The sequence below is a fragment of the Octodon degus genome, unplaced genomic scaffold, assembly GCF_000260255.1.
Source record: "Octodon degus isolate 3935 unplaced genomic scaffold, OctDeg1.0 scaffold00285, whole genome shotgun sequence".
In the NCBI taxonomy this organism is placed as follows: Eukaryota; Metazoa; Chordata; class Mammalia; order Rodentia; family Octodontidae; genus Octodon; species Octodon degus.
The window spans coordinates 369,134-383,163 of NW_004524861.1; the positions used below are offsets into that span (position 1 = coordinate 369,134).

Below are 14,030 nucleotides of genomic sequence, written 5' to 3' on the forward strand. Positions count from 1 at the left end.
ATAGGCTGTCAGGCTTTGCAGCGTTCATTTTTGCCCATCTCTTTTTCAGAGTTGATATACAAGGAAGTGATGGACTTGGAGGAGAGAACCAAGAATGGAGTTATCCGGGGGCAGCCCTCTCCTTTAGGTTGGTTACAATATAAGCGTAGTTGAGGTTGCAGTTGACTTCTTGTATTGTGATCTTCGGTAGCCTGAAACCCGCAGTGCTTTCCATACTTAGTACTGTTACTAAAAGTTATACTGTTACTAAAGTTATAGTCTGGTTGGTCAAATCTGAAAGCACCAATACACTGTTGGCCTAACAGTTGACAGTGACATTGCTAACTGACTTTGTAAAATGTGTATCTTTTTTGCTGATGCTGACATTCCACTGAAGGGTAGAAATTTAAAACCTTTTCCCACTGGCATTGTTACTACTATCTTTCTCATTTCAGTATATTTGATTTGTGGCAGTGACATTAAAACCACCACTGGAAAGCATTTATCCCCCAAGAAGAAAACTACTTTGCAGGAGTAAAACATTTCCTTTTATTGTAAACTCATCTCAGTTTAATCTTGGGGACTGTAAATGTACAAAAGATTGGAAGGACTGACAATGTGACAGACACTGGTGGTTTTGTACTTGTATTTCATTTTCCTCCCTTCACCCCAAAGTAGTGATTGTATGCACATTTTAGAGATGAGGATACTGAATTTCAGGAAAGGTACTATAAGATGATCTGTCATGTAAGAGAACCAACAACTAATAGTGCCTGTTATCCTTAGCCTTCCAGATTCCTTCTAGCTGGTGGCAGAGACGTCTGTGGCTCTTGAGCAATGGTGGGAACCTGTGGCACATATGCTGCAGTGGGCTGTTTGTATTACTGAAAGCTCTGAAAGGCTCGCCATCACTGCTGTAGAGGTTAGAACAGTTTTATGGAAAAAATGAAATTTGAGCAGAGCTTTAAAGACTGAGTAAGGATTCAAGAACTAGGTCATGATTTGGGACAAAACTATGCCATTTTATTCCTTTAAATTTCATCAACAGTTTTAAAGAAAAAAAAAGGGATCGACACATATCTAGCACTTTATGTGTAGGTAAGCTTCTTCACTACATAGTTTCATATGCCCACTTTTTCCTTTTAAACACATACTTGTTTAATTTTTGTGGCCTCCTTTGGCATTTTGGTTATCTTTATTAGAGTTTTATATCTGAAGTTCTTGATCAGGAATGCAACCTTCTGAATCTATAGTATAGATTCTGTTGAAATATAAATTGATTTTGACAGGTTTTACTATTTTGGAAATGGTCTTTTCTCTACATTTCACTTATAAGTTGCACTGTAAGTGATTCAGTAACATAGTTGATTAGCTTTGTACTGCTTCATAGTAGTATTGTAAATGAGTTGTTTTAAGGGAGGCTTGGGTAAGATTTGGGACAATTTCTACTCTGGCATGCCATCCTAGTGAGTAGTTCATACATACTAAACATGTCACTTAAGCATTTGAGGAGGTGTAATGATCTCATAGCTCAGTAGAATAGTCATATTTCTTCTAGCTTCTTAAGTGAATAATGTGATTACTAGGTAGTACTTATCATCACAAAGTAAGTCAGTGCATAGAGCTTGAGATTTCTAGACATTGTGAATTCTCTGTTAGGATGTAGAGAATGTTTAAATAGTTTAAAAATATTCAGTTCTTAGGGTTGGCCTGATAGCACAGTAGACTAAAGCACTTGCTTAGGCAAAGCGCAGCGGCCAGGGTTCAGGCCCTGGCGTGCCGTGACGTACTGGCCCTGCCCCCAGGGTGCGCTGAGATGGCAGTTAAGACTGGGCCTGGTGACACGCACCTGTAATCCCAGCACTTGGGAGGCTATAAACAGGAGACTCACTACGAGTCTGATTGACATAGTGAGACCCTGTAGACCCTGCAGACCCTGTCCTAAAATGCAAAAAGAAAAAAAATTCTTGATTGCATACAGAGCTGGAAGGAACAATCTGTTAAATAAAAATATCAGATAATCACTATACCATCTTACCATCTCCATTTGATTTTTAAAAATGACACTTATTTTTCTCAGTGGATTGCCAGCCTTTCTAGAGTTTGGTTTGGCAGTTAAATTAAGTTGGCCTGTCAGGCTTGTGAAGACACACTCAAGAAAGAAATGACCCAGATATCTGAGATGAAAAATGTTCCTTACTGTTACTTTTCATGTATTTAAGAATTTATTGCTGTGGATGTGGCTTGGCGGCACAGTGCCTATCTGGCAAGCACAAGATCCTAAATTTGATTCCCAGTACCAAAAAAAGAAAAGAATTTATTGTATTGCTTTAGGGTTTAGAGAAGTTATTTTTCTTAGGTGGTTGATTTTCACATTTTTAAGTTAACTCATTATAATGTGTTAAAAGTTAATTTTTACCAGATTAAAATTTTTAGATAAAATGAACAGCTCCTGAGGTAGAGATTTATATGAAAAGCATGTGTAATAGAATTATTTTTTATGATTTAAATGTTCCGGCACAGTTCTTAGACGTTAGCTATGTTGCGCTGTGTATGGTGTGCAGTACAGTGTGTGGTGCACTGTTCAGATAGCAGAGACCAAATCACAGGGTCAGATTGTTTGTACTACAGAGAGAGTACAAGCTCCATGTGCCCTTGCAGGGAATCTCTTGGGCCTTCCTCATGGCCAGCAGGTCTTTCCCATTCTTTTTCTCATTAGGCTGCTTTCCTTTCCTATTTCAGCTTCCAGCATACACACTGTGTCCCCTGTAGTTCCATTCCTTTCTGCTTCCCAGGTCCCTCCCCTTGCCAGAGGGATCTACAAGTTGCACCTGAAGGCAGGCGCACAGAGAAGCTGGGCATAGGAGCAGTAATTTCATCCTGTTTGACTATAGGAGCACTGGGTACCTGACCCTTACCCTTAGAAATTCTGCTCAGCGTTTAGTTGGATAACCCTGTGTATATGCCATAAATGTGTTCTTGAGAACTTGTGTATGACTTACATTATTCAAATTTGTAATGACCCTTATTTAGTTGATTGTTTGATTCATTGATCCTTACATTGTATGCAGGTTGCCTTTTACAGGTCCCCTGCCATGGTATGAGACTTTCCTGCCCCCTAACCCTTTCCAGTTCTGCACTTTGAAAGGATATCTCTCTGCGTCAGGTGTTCTTATTACTTTTTATAATCTGGGACATGATTGCTAGGTACTACTTCACCCCTGTTCTTTATTTGTTTAATAAATCCATATTTGTATTTATTAAGTATCTTTTATATTCAAAATAAGTAGACCTTACCTAACTAGGCTATTTGTGTTACCCTGAAAAGTCACGTAAGCTCGTGTAAACCAGGACAATTGAATTTGGGTCCCTCCCACTGAAAATGATACTATGCTTCATATTAGTTTCTGGTTTACAAGATGTACCGGAAGTGTTGTCTACCTTGTCCTTTTTCATGAGAAGATACTATAAGTAATTTTCTGTAGGTCAGTAGTTTTAAACTTTTTAGTTCTGTGAAAGCCTCTCTGCAACAACATGCAGTGTATACCCTGAAGCCCCCCATGGGTCATGCTGGTGGACCAGTCATGCCAAGTGTTACTAGGACTTCAAGCTTTTGCTTCAAAGAAAAGTTAGTGGAAATGACAGGACTCCAGGCATCTAGACATGCTCAAGGTCATCATCTCAGCTTGCTTAGAGCAATGTTTGTAAGTTAGTATTAGGTGCCCTATCATTTGTGGTTGATTTTGGTGAGCCTCCTAAATGAGCAGTCACTTTGACTGCTGGTCTACATAGGACAATGCAGGTAGCCCAGCCTGCTACTCTCTACACCTAATTTGCTGTTTTGTTTCTCATAGCACAGGTGCAGCCGTGATCAGTGGCTCGCAGCACCCATCCTCATCCTCGTCTGTCAATGATGTGTCTTCGATGTCCACAGATCCGACTTTGGCTTCGGATACTGACAGCAGTCTAGAAGCATCGGCTGGGCCTCTGGGCTGCTGTAGATGACTACTTGGGCCTTGGGGGTGGGGGGTGGGGAGTCAGTTAGTCATTGATAGAACTACTTTGAGAACAATTCAGTGGTCTTATTTTTGAGTGATTTTTCAAAAACTGTAGAATTCATTTTGTAGTAAAGTAGTTTATTTTTTTTAATTTTAAGTGATGTAATTTAAAACCTAAGTTGTGTTTTACAACAGCAACAAAACTGTATTGTATTTTTTGCTGTAATTAACTGTATAATGTAAACCTAATTATTTTATCATGGTTTAAATTTTTTGCATATTTGCTTTATCTTATGCTGCTGATTTTTTTACTGAATTTGTAAGATTTTGTTTATCAAAGCAACTATTATGTGGTGACTTGCCTATATCATGAATTATTTAAGATTTTTATAGTTTTTTTATTAGAGTTTATTTCAGATGTTTTGTTCATGATGCTATCCTTCAGGGTTATGTGCTTATCAATGAAATAACCCCAGAGGAGTGAGGGAAGATAACCTGTAGCCAGTTATATTCAGGAATAACTACTGTAAATGATGAACGTGTCAAGAGACCTCCAATATTTGCTACTAGCCAATCCAATTTTAGTCACAGTAATCAGTAGGTAGGTGATCCTATCTGAATTTTGGCAGAGTTCCATCATCTAAATGGCAGAATAACTCAGAGTGTGTCTTTGAAGATGCTGGGCATGTACCAACCACCACCTTGTTAGTCTCCCACCCCACCCAACAAAAGTCACGTCATGGACTATGGTGTATTTCACAAATTTGTGGCATGCTCAAAGTTTATTACATAAAAGTCAAGAGGATACTTCATGAATAGTACATTTCAATACAAATAAACAGACGGTTCACTTACTAGCTATGAGCCTGTTTTTGTACACACTGAGTTAATCTCAGGATGTAAATCTTAGCAGTGGTCTAGAGTCTGGTCTTTCCCTTTCCTGCAGCCTCCAGCCCTTGGACCCTTCTGGTTTTCTATTCCTTGGAGGTCACTCAGTTGAACACCAGTTCTCATGGTGTTTTTGGCCATTTGATTCTACCTGTAGTGTGATCACTTACACATACTAGCTGTCAGGAGGTTCTGGACCTACTTAGATTTACATAGGTGACGTATCAAATGAGCAATATACCGTTCATCTGAAAATAGTAGCACACAGCCATATATAGGATATCATTTTCTAAGGACTGTTTATTCACATCGAGCAGAGCAGGCATAAATGGTGGTTATTTAGTCTGAGATCTTTGATTTGTTATACCTGATTTCCAGTATAACACGCAATGTGGATGTTGAGTAGTGTAAGAATGGTGCTGCTCCTAACAAGTGTGTGTTAACTGTTTACATTTTATATCTGCAGAATTATTTCTCTATAACTGAATTTTTCCTGAGTAAAGTATCATTGCTGTCTCATAATTTCTGAAACACATTGTCTGTAGTGGCCCCAGGCACCTTTTGTTACATCTGGAACAAAAGCGGTTTCATGTAGTGAACTGGGAAGTACATTCTGACAGAAGCAGCAAGGTTCTAGGCAGAAAAACCCTGGAGATATGCCAGCAGGAGCAAGAGCAGCTCAACAAATGTCTGAAATTTCACTTGGCATTTTATTTATACATTCAATGCAAATTTCCTTTTAAGTAAGGCATTTAGGTCATTGTTAATGTGCAATATTTAAGATTAAAATACATTCACCTTTTTTATATACTTTGAAATAGCAGGTATGTTTTTGATGGTTTAAAGTTGTGATTTTTAGCCTCCCAGCCTTTGGATCAATCCCTTTTCTACTCATACAACGTGGTGCATTAATTTTATTAGGTAAATTAGTGTCTTGAGACTATAATGCCTCTTGAGTTATTATAAACAAGATTGAACTCATGGTTTTAGCAGAACTTTCAGGATGAATGTGTTCTTAGTTCAGATTAATTTTACAGTGAATTAGCTTTATTTTCTCTAGGATAGATTGTGTCACTATTGCACTTTAACAGCTGACATGCTTTCAGAAGATTTTTATATTTGGTTGCTAATAAGCCATCTCTGCTGATACAGATTTTGGTTAGGCAAGGAAAATCAGGTATGTTCACTGTAAACGCCAGCTCCCACTTGCCAACTGTCATGTCTTGGTTGAATTCAAAGAAAAACACTCTTAGTACTTAATATAAATTACCTAACAGATTATATCCTAAAAGCAGAGTCTGTTTGTCAAATGTTGCTTGCCCCAGATTTTTAAAGTACTTTGTCTAAATGCAGCTTCCCCTCTTTACATAAGTCTGTTAAGCTAATATGTATTGGTACTTTTTGGCTTAGTATCTTAAAGCATCTTAAACTTTTTTTTTAATTACAAATATTTATGTTGGGAAATAACTTATGTTGAGCCACTTTTCCTATGATTTTGGCTTTTCAATTATATACACTCATTTAATATACTTATTGTCCCAGAGGTGTCAGCAAGTTACTGAGATTGGCCATTTAATGTTGTTGGTTAGGGATGAGATCTGAGCCTCCATGTTTCCTGATGACAGTTCTCTGGCCTGCTTGGCACATGTCATGTCGGGATCACTTGATTATAATGCACAGGAGTAGAGCACCTGGGCTCTTTCCTACTGTTTGCTGAACTGTACCCATTAAGTCCCACACCGTCAGCTGCAGACTGCTCTCATGTGTACTCTTCCCAGTTGGAAGCACAGTGTGTTCACACCAGACTGTGAGAGATGTACAGCTTCTTAGGGAGCAAGCTGCTGTGCACCCACCACATGGTTTGCAAAACAGCTATCTCCCGTAAGCCTTTAGGTTGCTCTGTTCCCAGCTTTCTTTGTTGTCCAAAAACATGAAGGCGAAGAGGACACCAGTGTCCTCTAGGGAGTCTTCAGGAAGCACACAAGGCTGTGTCCTGGGTCCCAAGTTGGACTCAGTTGGCGCTGTCAGCCGTTATCTACCACCCTAGGGAAGACTTAGCCATCAGTGTTGCCTGGGCAGTGGCCTACACAACATTGTGGGGTAAAAACAGTCTCTTTTTGAGTGTACTGTTGTAGGTGTTTGTAAGTATTGTCCATTAGTCGCACGTTAGCTGTAGAGTGGATGCATGACGCCCCGTGACCCCAGTGATGTTCTCTTACCAGTACGTAGGAAATCCAGCACCACCTTCCATCGTTAGCAGCCCTCTTGGACGTAGCCACTCCACAGCCTGTTGCATTTCAGTGTGCATCGTGTTTCTACTGATCTCTCTCAGCTTCTTCCTGAATCAGAGGAAACTCATTTGTTCTTAATAAGTAGCAAGAAAGATGAAGAGGTAAAGGGCATTGAAACGGAAATGTATAGTTTGGGGTAAGATTGGAAAACAAAAGTCCTAATTAATTTCAAAGTGACTGCTCTAGGCTGGGCATGGTGGCGCATGCCTGTAATCCCAGCACTCGGGAGCCCGAGGCAGGAGGATTGCTGCAAGTTCAAGACCAGCCTGGACTGTCTGGTTTAAGGCCAATGTAAGTTACAGAGTAAGACCGTATCTCCAAAAAAACAAACAAACAAAAAAAAAAAGTGACTGTTCTTAGTGAAGTGCTCTTTAGGAGAGTGTAGTAAGAGTCACGCCTTCTGGCCATTTCTGATTTAGATTCTCTGTGTTACTGAAACTTCTGAGAAATATGACCTGTGGATTAGCTTTGCACAATGTTCTATTCTCACAATGACTTAAAATTAAACTAGGTTTTTATTGAACTACCTCACACTAATTTTCTATGCTTTCCCAAGTAAGCTGTTGCCCTTACTGTTAGATCTTTACTGAGTATGAATTATAAATGTGCGTTGAATACTTTATAGCCAATGTTGACAAAATCCCAGTAAGTATGTACTATAGATACCTTGCATCAGTAAGAGACACATGTAAAATCTTTCGCTATGTATCTTGGAAAATTGTGTTAGATGTGCTTGTTGACATTATCACTGTCTGTTTTTGTAAGTAGAAACCTGCTCGTGATATCAGTCCATTCTTTACATTTTACAAAAGGAATAAATCTTAGTAAATTTTACGAAGAAATAAATTACTTTTGTAGGCCCAATATTTGGTATATTTTTGAGAAGCTGTTAATCTTTTAGCCGAATGATGAAGTTAAACTGAAGTAGCTGTCTACCTGGACTGTGACATCTATTTTCTCATTGCAGTCTATCCTGTTCAATAGGTTTTTGAACCTGGAAGCCTAAATATGATTGACATTCGCTTTTCCTCCCCTCCATGTCATCCTCTGCCCTGCTTCGCCCGCCCCACCCCACCCCTCCCCACGTGCCATTCCCTCCTCTCTAGACAAAACGAAATGGGGCACTTTGTAGGGAATGCTGAGATCCTTGTTGTGGTTTTTAATCATTCATGCCCTAGTCATACAACATGCACCACTGGAATGTAAACAATGTTATCTAGTATGTCAATTGGTTATAATATTTTAAATAAAAAAGAAAAAAGTGGTATGAAAATTATGAAATTAGTTTTTTTCATTGAACAGAAAACTGATCAGTTTTTCCTGATGATCGAGGATTTCCTGTGAGTTGGCATAAAGAGGATGCTGACAGGTGTCTTAGACTGGGAGTTTAACACACATAGAGTCATGGCCATCACCCTGGCTTCAGGATTGATTTTGCCTTCTGGCCTTTGAAATCGCTAGAGAAACTTTGGAATGTGGCTTTAATGTCCATATGGGATAAGCAGGAGCTTTAAGTTTGAAATGCATTGCCAACTGTTATGGGTCTCCTCTTGTCTCCCTGTGAGCTTGTGGCTGGCAGTGCGGGAGGCCGCCTGCCTCAGGGCGATGACCCTGCGAACTGCGTGGCCAGCTCCCCTCTGCACCCTGAGAGCACAGAGGGCAGCACTGCTCTGAGTGCTGCCACTGCCTCGGCTGTGGGCGGGCTGCCTGATGCTGTTTCCTCAGTCACTGGAGAGGCCTCTGCTGACCTGCTTAATGACCGGAGCAGACATCACAATGTTGAGTTTAAATCTGTTGACTTTTTAAGATTTCCACCCAGTCATAACATTAGAGCTGATACTTTCTAAAGTATTGTTCCTAAAAAGTAACTTTGAATGAAGATTGAATTGTACCGATTTTGTGGCTTAAAATTTTTTCACTATTAGAGGTTGTATTTCAGTATGGTTGAACTTTACTTGAAACTAAAAGATAACTTGGAGTATACTTTAAGGTGTTAGGTTTCTAACACGTACTTCATTGAATCATCAGTTAGTGGAAGCTCATATGGCTGGCTGTGCTGGAAGCTGAGAAGTGGGACAGACCAGTGGGTGAGAGCTCAGGCAGCCAGGCTGCAGTAGTACTTTGTGGGGGATCGGGAACAGGTCCTTCCTGAGCTGCACAGGAGGGATTGGGGAGGACATGAGGAGTGCACTGAGGATGAAGAGGGGTGGGTGTTCCCAGAAGGGAGGCATGTAAGCCCATGGGGTGGCCAGGGTGGCTCAAGCATGTGAGGATGTTGTGAGGGGTGAAGCTGAAGAGGCTCAGGATCACAAGTGAGTTCAGAGCTGAAACTGGGGAATTCAGTGTGTGCATGTATGTGATCCAACTGTTCTCTCACGGGCCTCTGTATGTGTGCGTGTGCACTTGTTCACTGAGTCCATCACAGCCACACCCCGGGATATGTAACCTTCCCTATGTGGGGTTTGGAGGCATCCTGTGTGGAGCCAGTCAGGCATGTGTGCCAGGCTCTGGGGACTCCTGGCAAGATACCCCCTGCTGCTGCTGATGTTCTACTTGGAATGCCCTAGAAGAAGAACCTATCCCTTAGGGCAGGGACATCATTTTTCAGTGTGTCAGGCTGTGGAAGCCAGTGTCCAGGTCTGTTTTCTGTGCTGTTTCTGTCCTAGGAAGAGTACAGTGTTTGTGGCCCTTAGAATGTGGGTCGGGATATGTATGTCATGCTGTTAGTGCCAGCCTCATGCCACAGACCTAGAGGAGGAGAGTAGCCTTGCTCTGGTCACAGTAAGTAGATTCCTTCATGATCTGTTTGATAAAGTAGGAAGCCTGATAGAATGTCAGGGGTTCTAAACATCAGCACTGGCCAAAGTGCAGCAGGTCTGCAGCTGTCATGATGCGCCACTGTTCTCAGCTGGACCTGTGACCACAGGGTTCTCTTAATCTTCCAGCTGTGTCTTGTCTCTGAAGGGCTGTTTTCCCTGATTCTGTATGTTGGAAAGGAAAAATATCCTACCATCTGGAATCCTTGCCATCCCCAGAGAGCAGGAGAACCAGAAGAGCCTGTCCTCAGCCCTCCATGGCCCATTTCCTGCCCCTTGTGTCCTTGTAGTACTGGGCAGATGCTGAAAGCAAGCCAGCAGCACACAAGAGGAAGAGGTGAGAGTGTGTTTCTCTGGCAGGCCCTCTTGGCTGGCTGCTGTTGATCAGTGGTGCCTGGGCTGGCAGCTCAGCATCCAGGGAGTGCTTGCGACTTAGTCAAGAGGAGCCAGAGGGGCTGGATGTGACATCTCAGGCTCGGCTCCAAAGCAGAGCTCCTGGGCCGCCTTAAGACAGGCACCCAGACACCACAGAGACCCATCTGGTCTGGCATAGCTTGCTGAGCATGTTGAGGTGGGCTTGCAGCAGGGCATCCTGGTCCTAGGGTTTCCACTTGCATGTCCAGCCTCCTCCAGGACCTGATGCTAGCTCCTTCCAGCTAGCATCTTCCCAGGGGGACTAATGGAGCCCATAGCTCTGGTCACCCCTCCCCTTGGGCAGCAGCCACTTCTCTACCTCATACCTAGTCCCGGGCCAGCCTCTGTCCCAGCTGTAAGGTACAGCAAATAATGTCACTGGCACTTCCAAGGAGCCAGTCAGTCATGTGTGCCAACCTCTGGGGACTCCTGGCAGGACAGCACTAGAGAGCACCTCCCTGAAGCCCTATGGCCTCCCACTGAAAGACAAACTTGGGGAGCAATCATAGCTTATCACATACCATAACACCCCTTAGACTCCACAGGTCCAGAATCCCTGGCTTTGGAGCAAGGAGCACCAGTATGCCTAGTGGGAAAGATGGTCTCTACAGACACCAGTACAGATGCAGTGGGGGGTGGGGGTGCCCTGCTGCTGAGCCAGCAGCGAGCTCACAGCAGACACATGTATGATTCCAGCAGAACTCAGGACACAGAAGGGCTGGCTGAGGTGTGGCCCTACTGCCTGTGCAGAGGGAAAGTCCCAGCAACATGCTGCTGTTTCTGGATTGGCTCATTCCTTCAGGCTAGAGAGCCATGGGTACCGAAGTTCTGTCCCCAAACTGTCCTTTTACTGTATGAAGACAAACTTGGGGAGACTGAATGAATATGGCTCATTCCTGGGTCATCATTCAAAAGCCATCTGCTCTCGCACCTCCTTCCCTCTCCTTCCTCCTGAAAATTGTATTACAAATTTCAGGGATGGGGAGATACTGGGAATCGAACCTCATGCTAGCCCTAGATGCTGTACTGCTCAGCCATATCCCCAGCCTCTCTTACAATTTGTTTTGGGTTTTTTGTTTTTTTTGTTTTTGTTTTTGTTTTTGTTTTTTTGTCGGAACCAGGGATTAAGCTCAGACCCTTGCGCTTGCCAGGCAAAGGCTTATTCTACTGAGCCATCTCCCTGGCCACTATAATTTGTTTTAAAGTACATTTGTCTGGGCCAGGGATAAAGCTCAGCAGCACAAAGCACCTGCCTGGCCAAGTACAAGGTCCTGAGTTCAGTTTCCAGTATGAAAATAAAAAGTACATTTGTCAGATTCTCCCCCGCACGCATGCTGGGATTAAGTAGGGCCTTGCACATGCAAGGCACATATTCTCAGCCACATCCAGCCCTTTTAATTAGACTTTGAAACAGAGTTGCCGAGCATTTTTTTTTTCCAGAACCGGGGATTGAAGGGCTGGCCAAATAGCTCAGCCAGTTAAAGTGCCTGCAAGGGCCTGAGAGATGGCTCAGTAGAATAAGTGCTTGTCTAGCAAGTGCAAGGGCCTGCGTTCAATCCCTAGTTTTGCCATGAATGAATGAATGAATGAATGAATGAATGAATGAATGAATGAATGAATGAATGAAGTGCCTGCAAGCAGGCATAGGGGGTTCAATCCTCTGGCCTGCCGTGCCAGCCCCGCCGCTGGGGCGTGCTGAGACTGAGTATGGTGGCATGTGCCTGTAATCCCAGCTCTTGGGAGGCTGTAAAGCAGGTGGATCACTATGAGTCTGATCTAGTGGTGAGACTCTGAATACCCTGTAGACCCTTCACTAAAAACACACAAAAAAAAGAACCGGAGACTGAGCTCAGGCAAGTGCAAGGGCTTATTCTACTGAGCTATCTCCTCAGCCCCAGGCTGACTTTGAATTTGTGATCCCTTCCTTCTTCAGCCTCCCAGGTAATGAGTTACAGACACATACCTCGGCACTTTGCCCTTCACCAAACTATTAAAGTAAGCTAGCCTTTTAGCTTTTCTATGTAAGACTTCTTCAATTTCTAGGTGTTTTTGTTAAAACACAAATTTGTGTAGACTCCTCTTTTGTCAGATTTCTGTGATGTATGGTTGACTTAGCTGTACTTACCTTGACAGTATTTTGTAGCGACTTGCATTGCGTCTTTGTAAAGCCTCCCATTAGATTTTCAAAGAATTAACCTATATGTTTACATGTATCTTTGATTTTACTTAATATTTGAATGCAAGAACAGGATTGCTAAATATGACACCACCGGCGAGCCAGAAGAGGACAGGGTGGGGGCCCCAGGCCAGAGCTCATCGTGGCTCAGCCACAGGTTCCCTGTGTGCTCTGCACCTAGAAGCACCTACCCAGCCAGAAGGGAGTGAGCTGGTTACAGAGCTAGAAGGATAAGAGTGCCAAGGACTCTGGAGAAAGGTGCACTTGCAAACCCGAACGTGGCCAGCAGGCGGCACATGAGGCTCACCAGCCACCATTCCCTTCCAGGGATCTGGCCGGAAGTGGAGGCTTTGCCAGGGTTGGTGGCTGAAAGAGACAGCGCTCCCTTTGAAGCTGGGAACCTCACATGAGCACTGGCTTGCTCTGCTCTGTCAACATCCTGGAGGCATTTTCCTTTCCATGTGAAAGCAAAATCTAGCATTGTGATGAAAAAACTCAGGAGCCCCAAACTACATGTGTTCCCTTCTAGCTCCCAGATTGTTTCCCCTCAGAAGAGGAACAGGCCAGTTCCTGTCCCCCTGAGTTGTCCTGAGCTGGCAGAGTTGCCTCTCTCCTCAAATGGGGGCGAGTGGGGCTGTAGTTCCCTAGACAGCACCCAGAGCAGAGGCAGATGTCTCCCCAAAACACAAAGCCCCCCTACCTTCCCCCAGCCACTGTGGCTGTGGAGGCCCCTGATGGCTGCCTGGGATTGTCAGTGGCTGCCCTTCACAGTGGGCAGCAGGGGAGCACAGAGCCCCTGTCACTTACAGCAGGTTCTGCACTAGCAGCCTGTGTTGCTGTCTATCAGAGCTAACTGCAGGGAGCTGGCTGGCTAGGGCTGAATGACACCTCCAGAGACAACAGTCAGAAATTGGGAAGCTTTGGTGCTTGTCACTCCCAGAAATCAGCCCAGGCTGCTGCTCTGGGGCTAACGAGGCCATGTGTAAGGACACAGGCCAGGCACAGGGATGGACAGTGGCCTCCTCCCTGCTGCACTGCAGGCCAACCCCTCCTGCACAGCCTGAGCTGTGTTGTGGGGGTCTGAGGCACAGGCTTGAGGCCTGCAGAGGACCTGAGGAACTGCGAGTGGGGAGTGCAGAACCAGCGCCCCTTTCCTACCTGCACATGCTGCATCCCTAGACACATGGGCTCCAGCCCTGGAGCAGAGCTGGCCCTGCAGAGATGACTGAGACAGAACTGCACTGCAGAGGCTGATGGGGAGCAAGGGGTGGAGGACAGGGTGGCCTGCTGGCGAGCGTGTTAAGAGTGCAGCATACAGGTTCCCCAATGACAGGGCTGGAGCTCCCTGTGGAGCCTAGGACCCCTAGCCATCTGAGATGCTATTTGACAAACCCCACTTGGCACACCAAAGAACAAGGCAAGAGGATGCACCATGCTATCAAGAGTGCGTTTAATGAAGAGCAGGATG

At 43.9% G+C, this 14,030-nt stretch overlaps 1 protein-coding gene across 5 annotated transcripts in view; it reads left to right on the forward strand.

The window, feature by feature from the left end:
• Mapk8 (mitogen-activated protein kinase 8) overlaps positions 1 to 8,428 on the forward strand; it is a 168,964-nt gene extending 160,536 nt beyond the window's left edge. For 2 of the 5 annotated variants that reach the window (XM_004646958.3, XM_004646959.3), the window contains exons 12-13: positions 50 to 127; positions 3,834 to 8,428. In XM_004646958.3, coding sequence (XP_004647015.1) covers positions 50 to 127; positions 3,834 to 3,850 — 95 coding nt within the window. In that variant the 3' untranslated portion in view covers positions 3,851 to 8,428. The remainder of the gene's footprint in view (positions 1 to 49; positions 128 to 3,833) is intronic. The other 3 variants (XM_023707239.1, XM_004646957.2, XM_004646956.2) reach the window with 2 other exon arrangements.
• Positions 8,429 to 14,030: the final 5,602 nt, after the last annotated feature.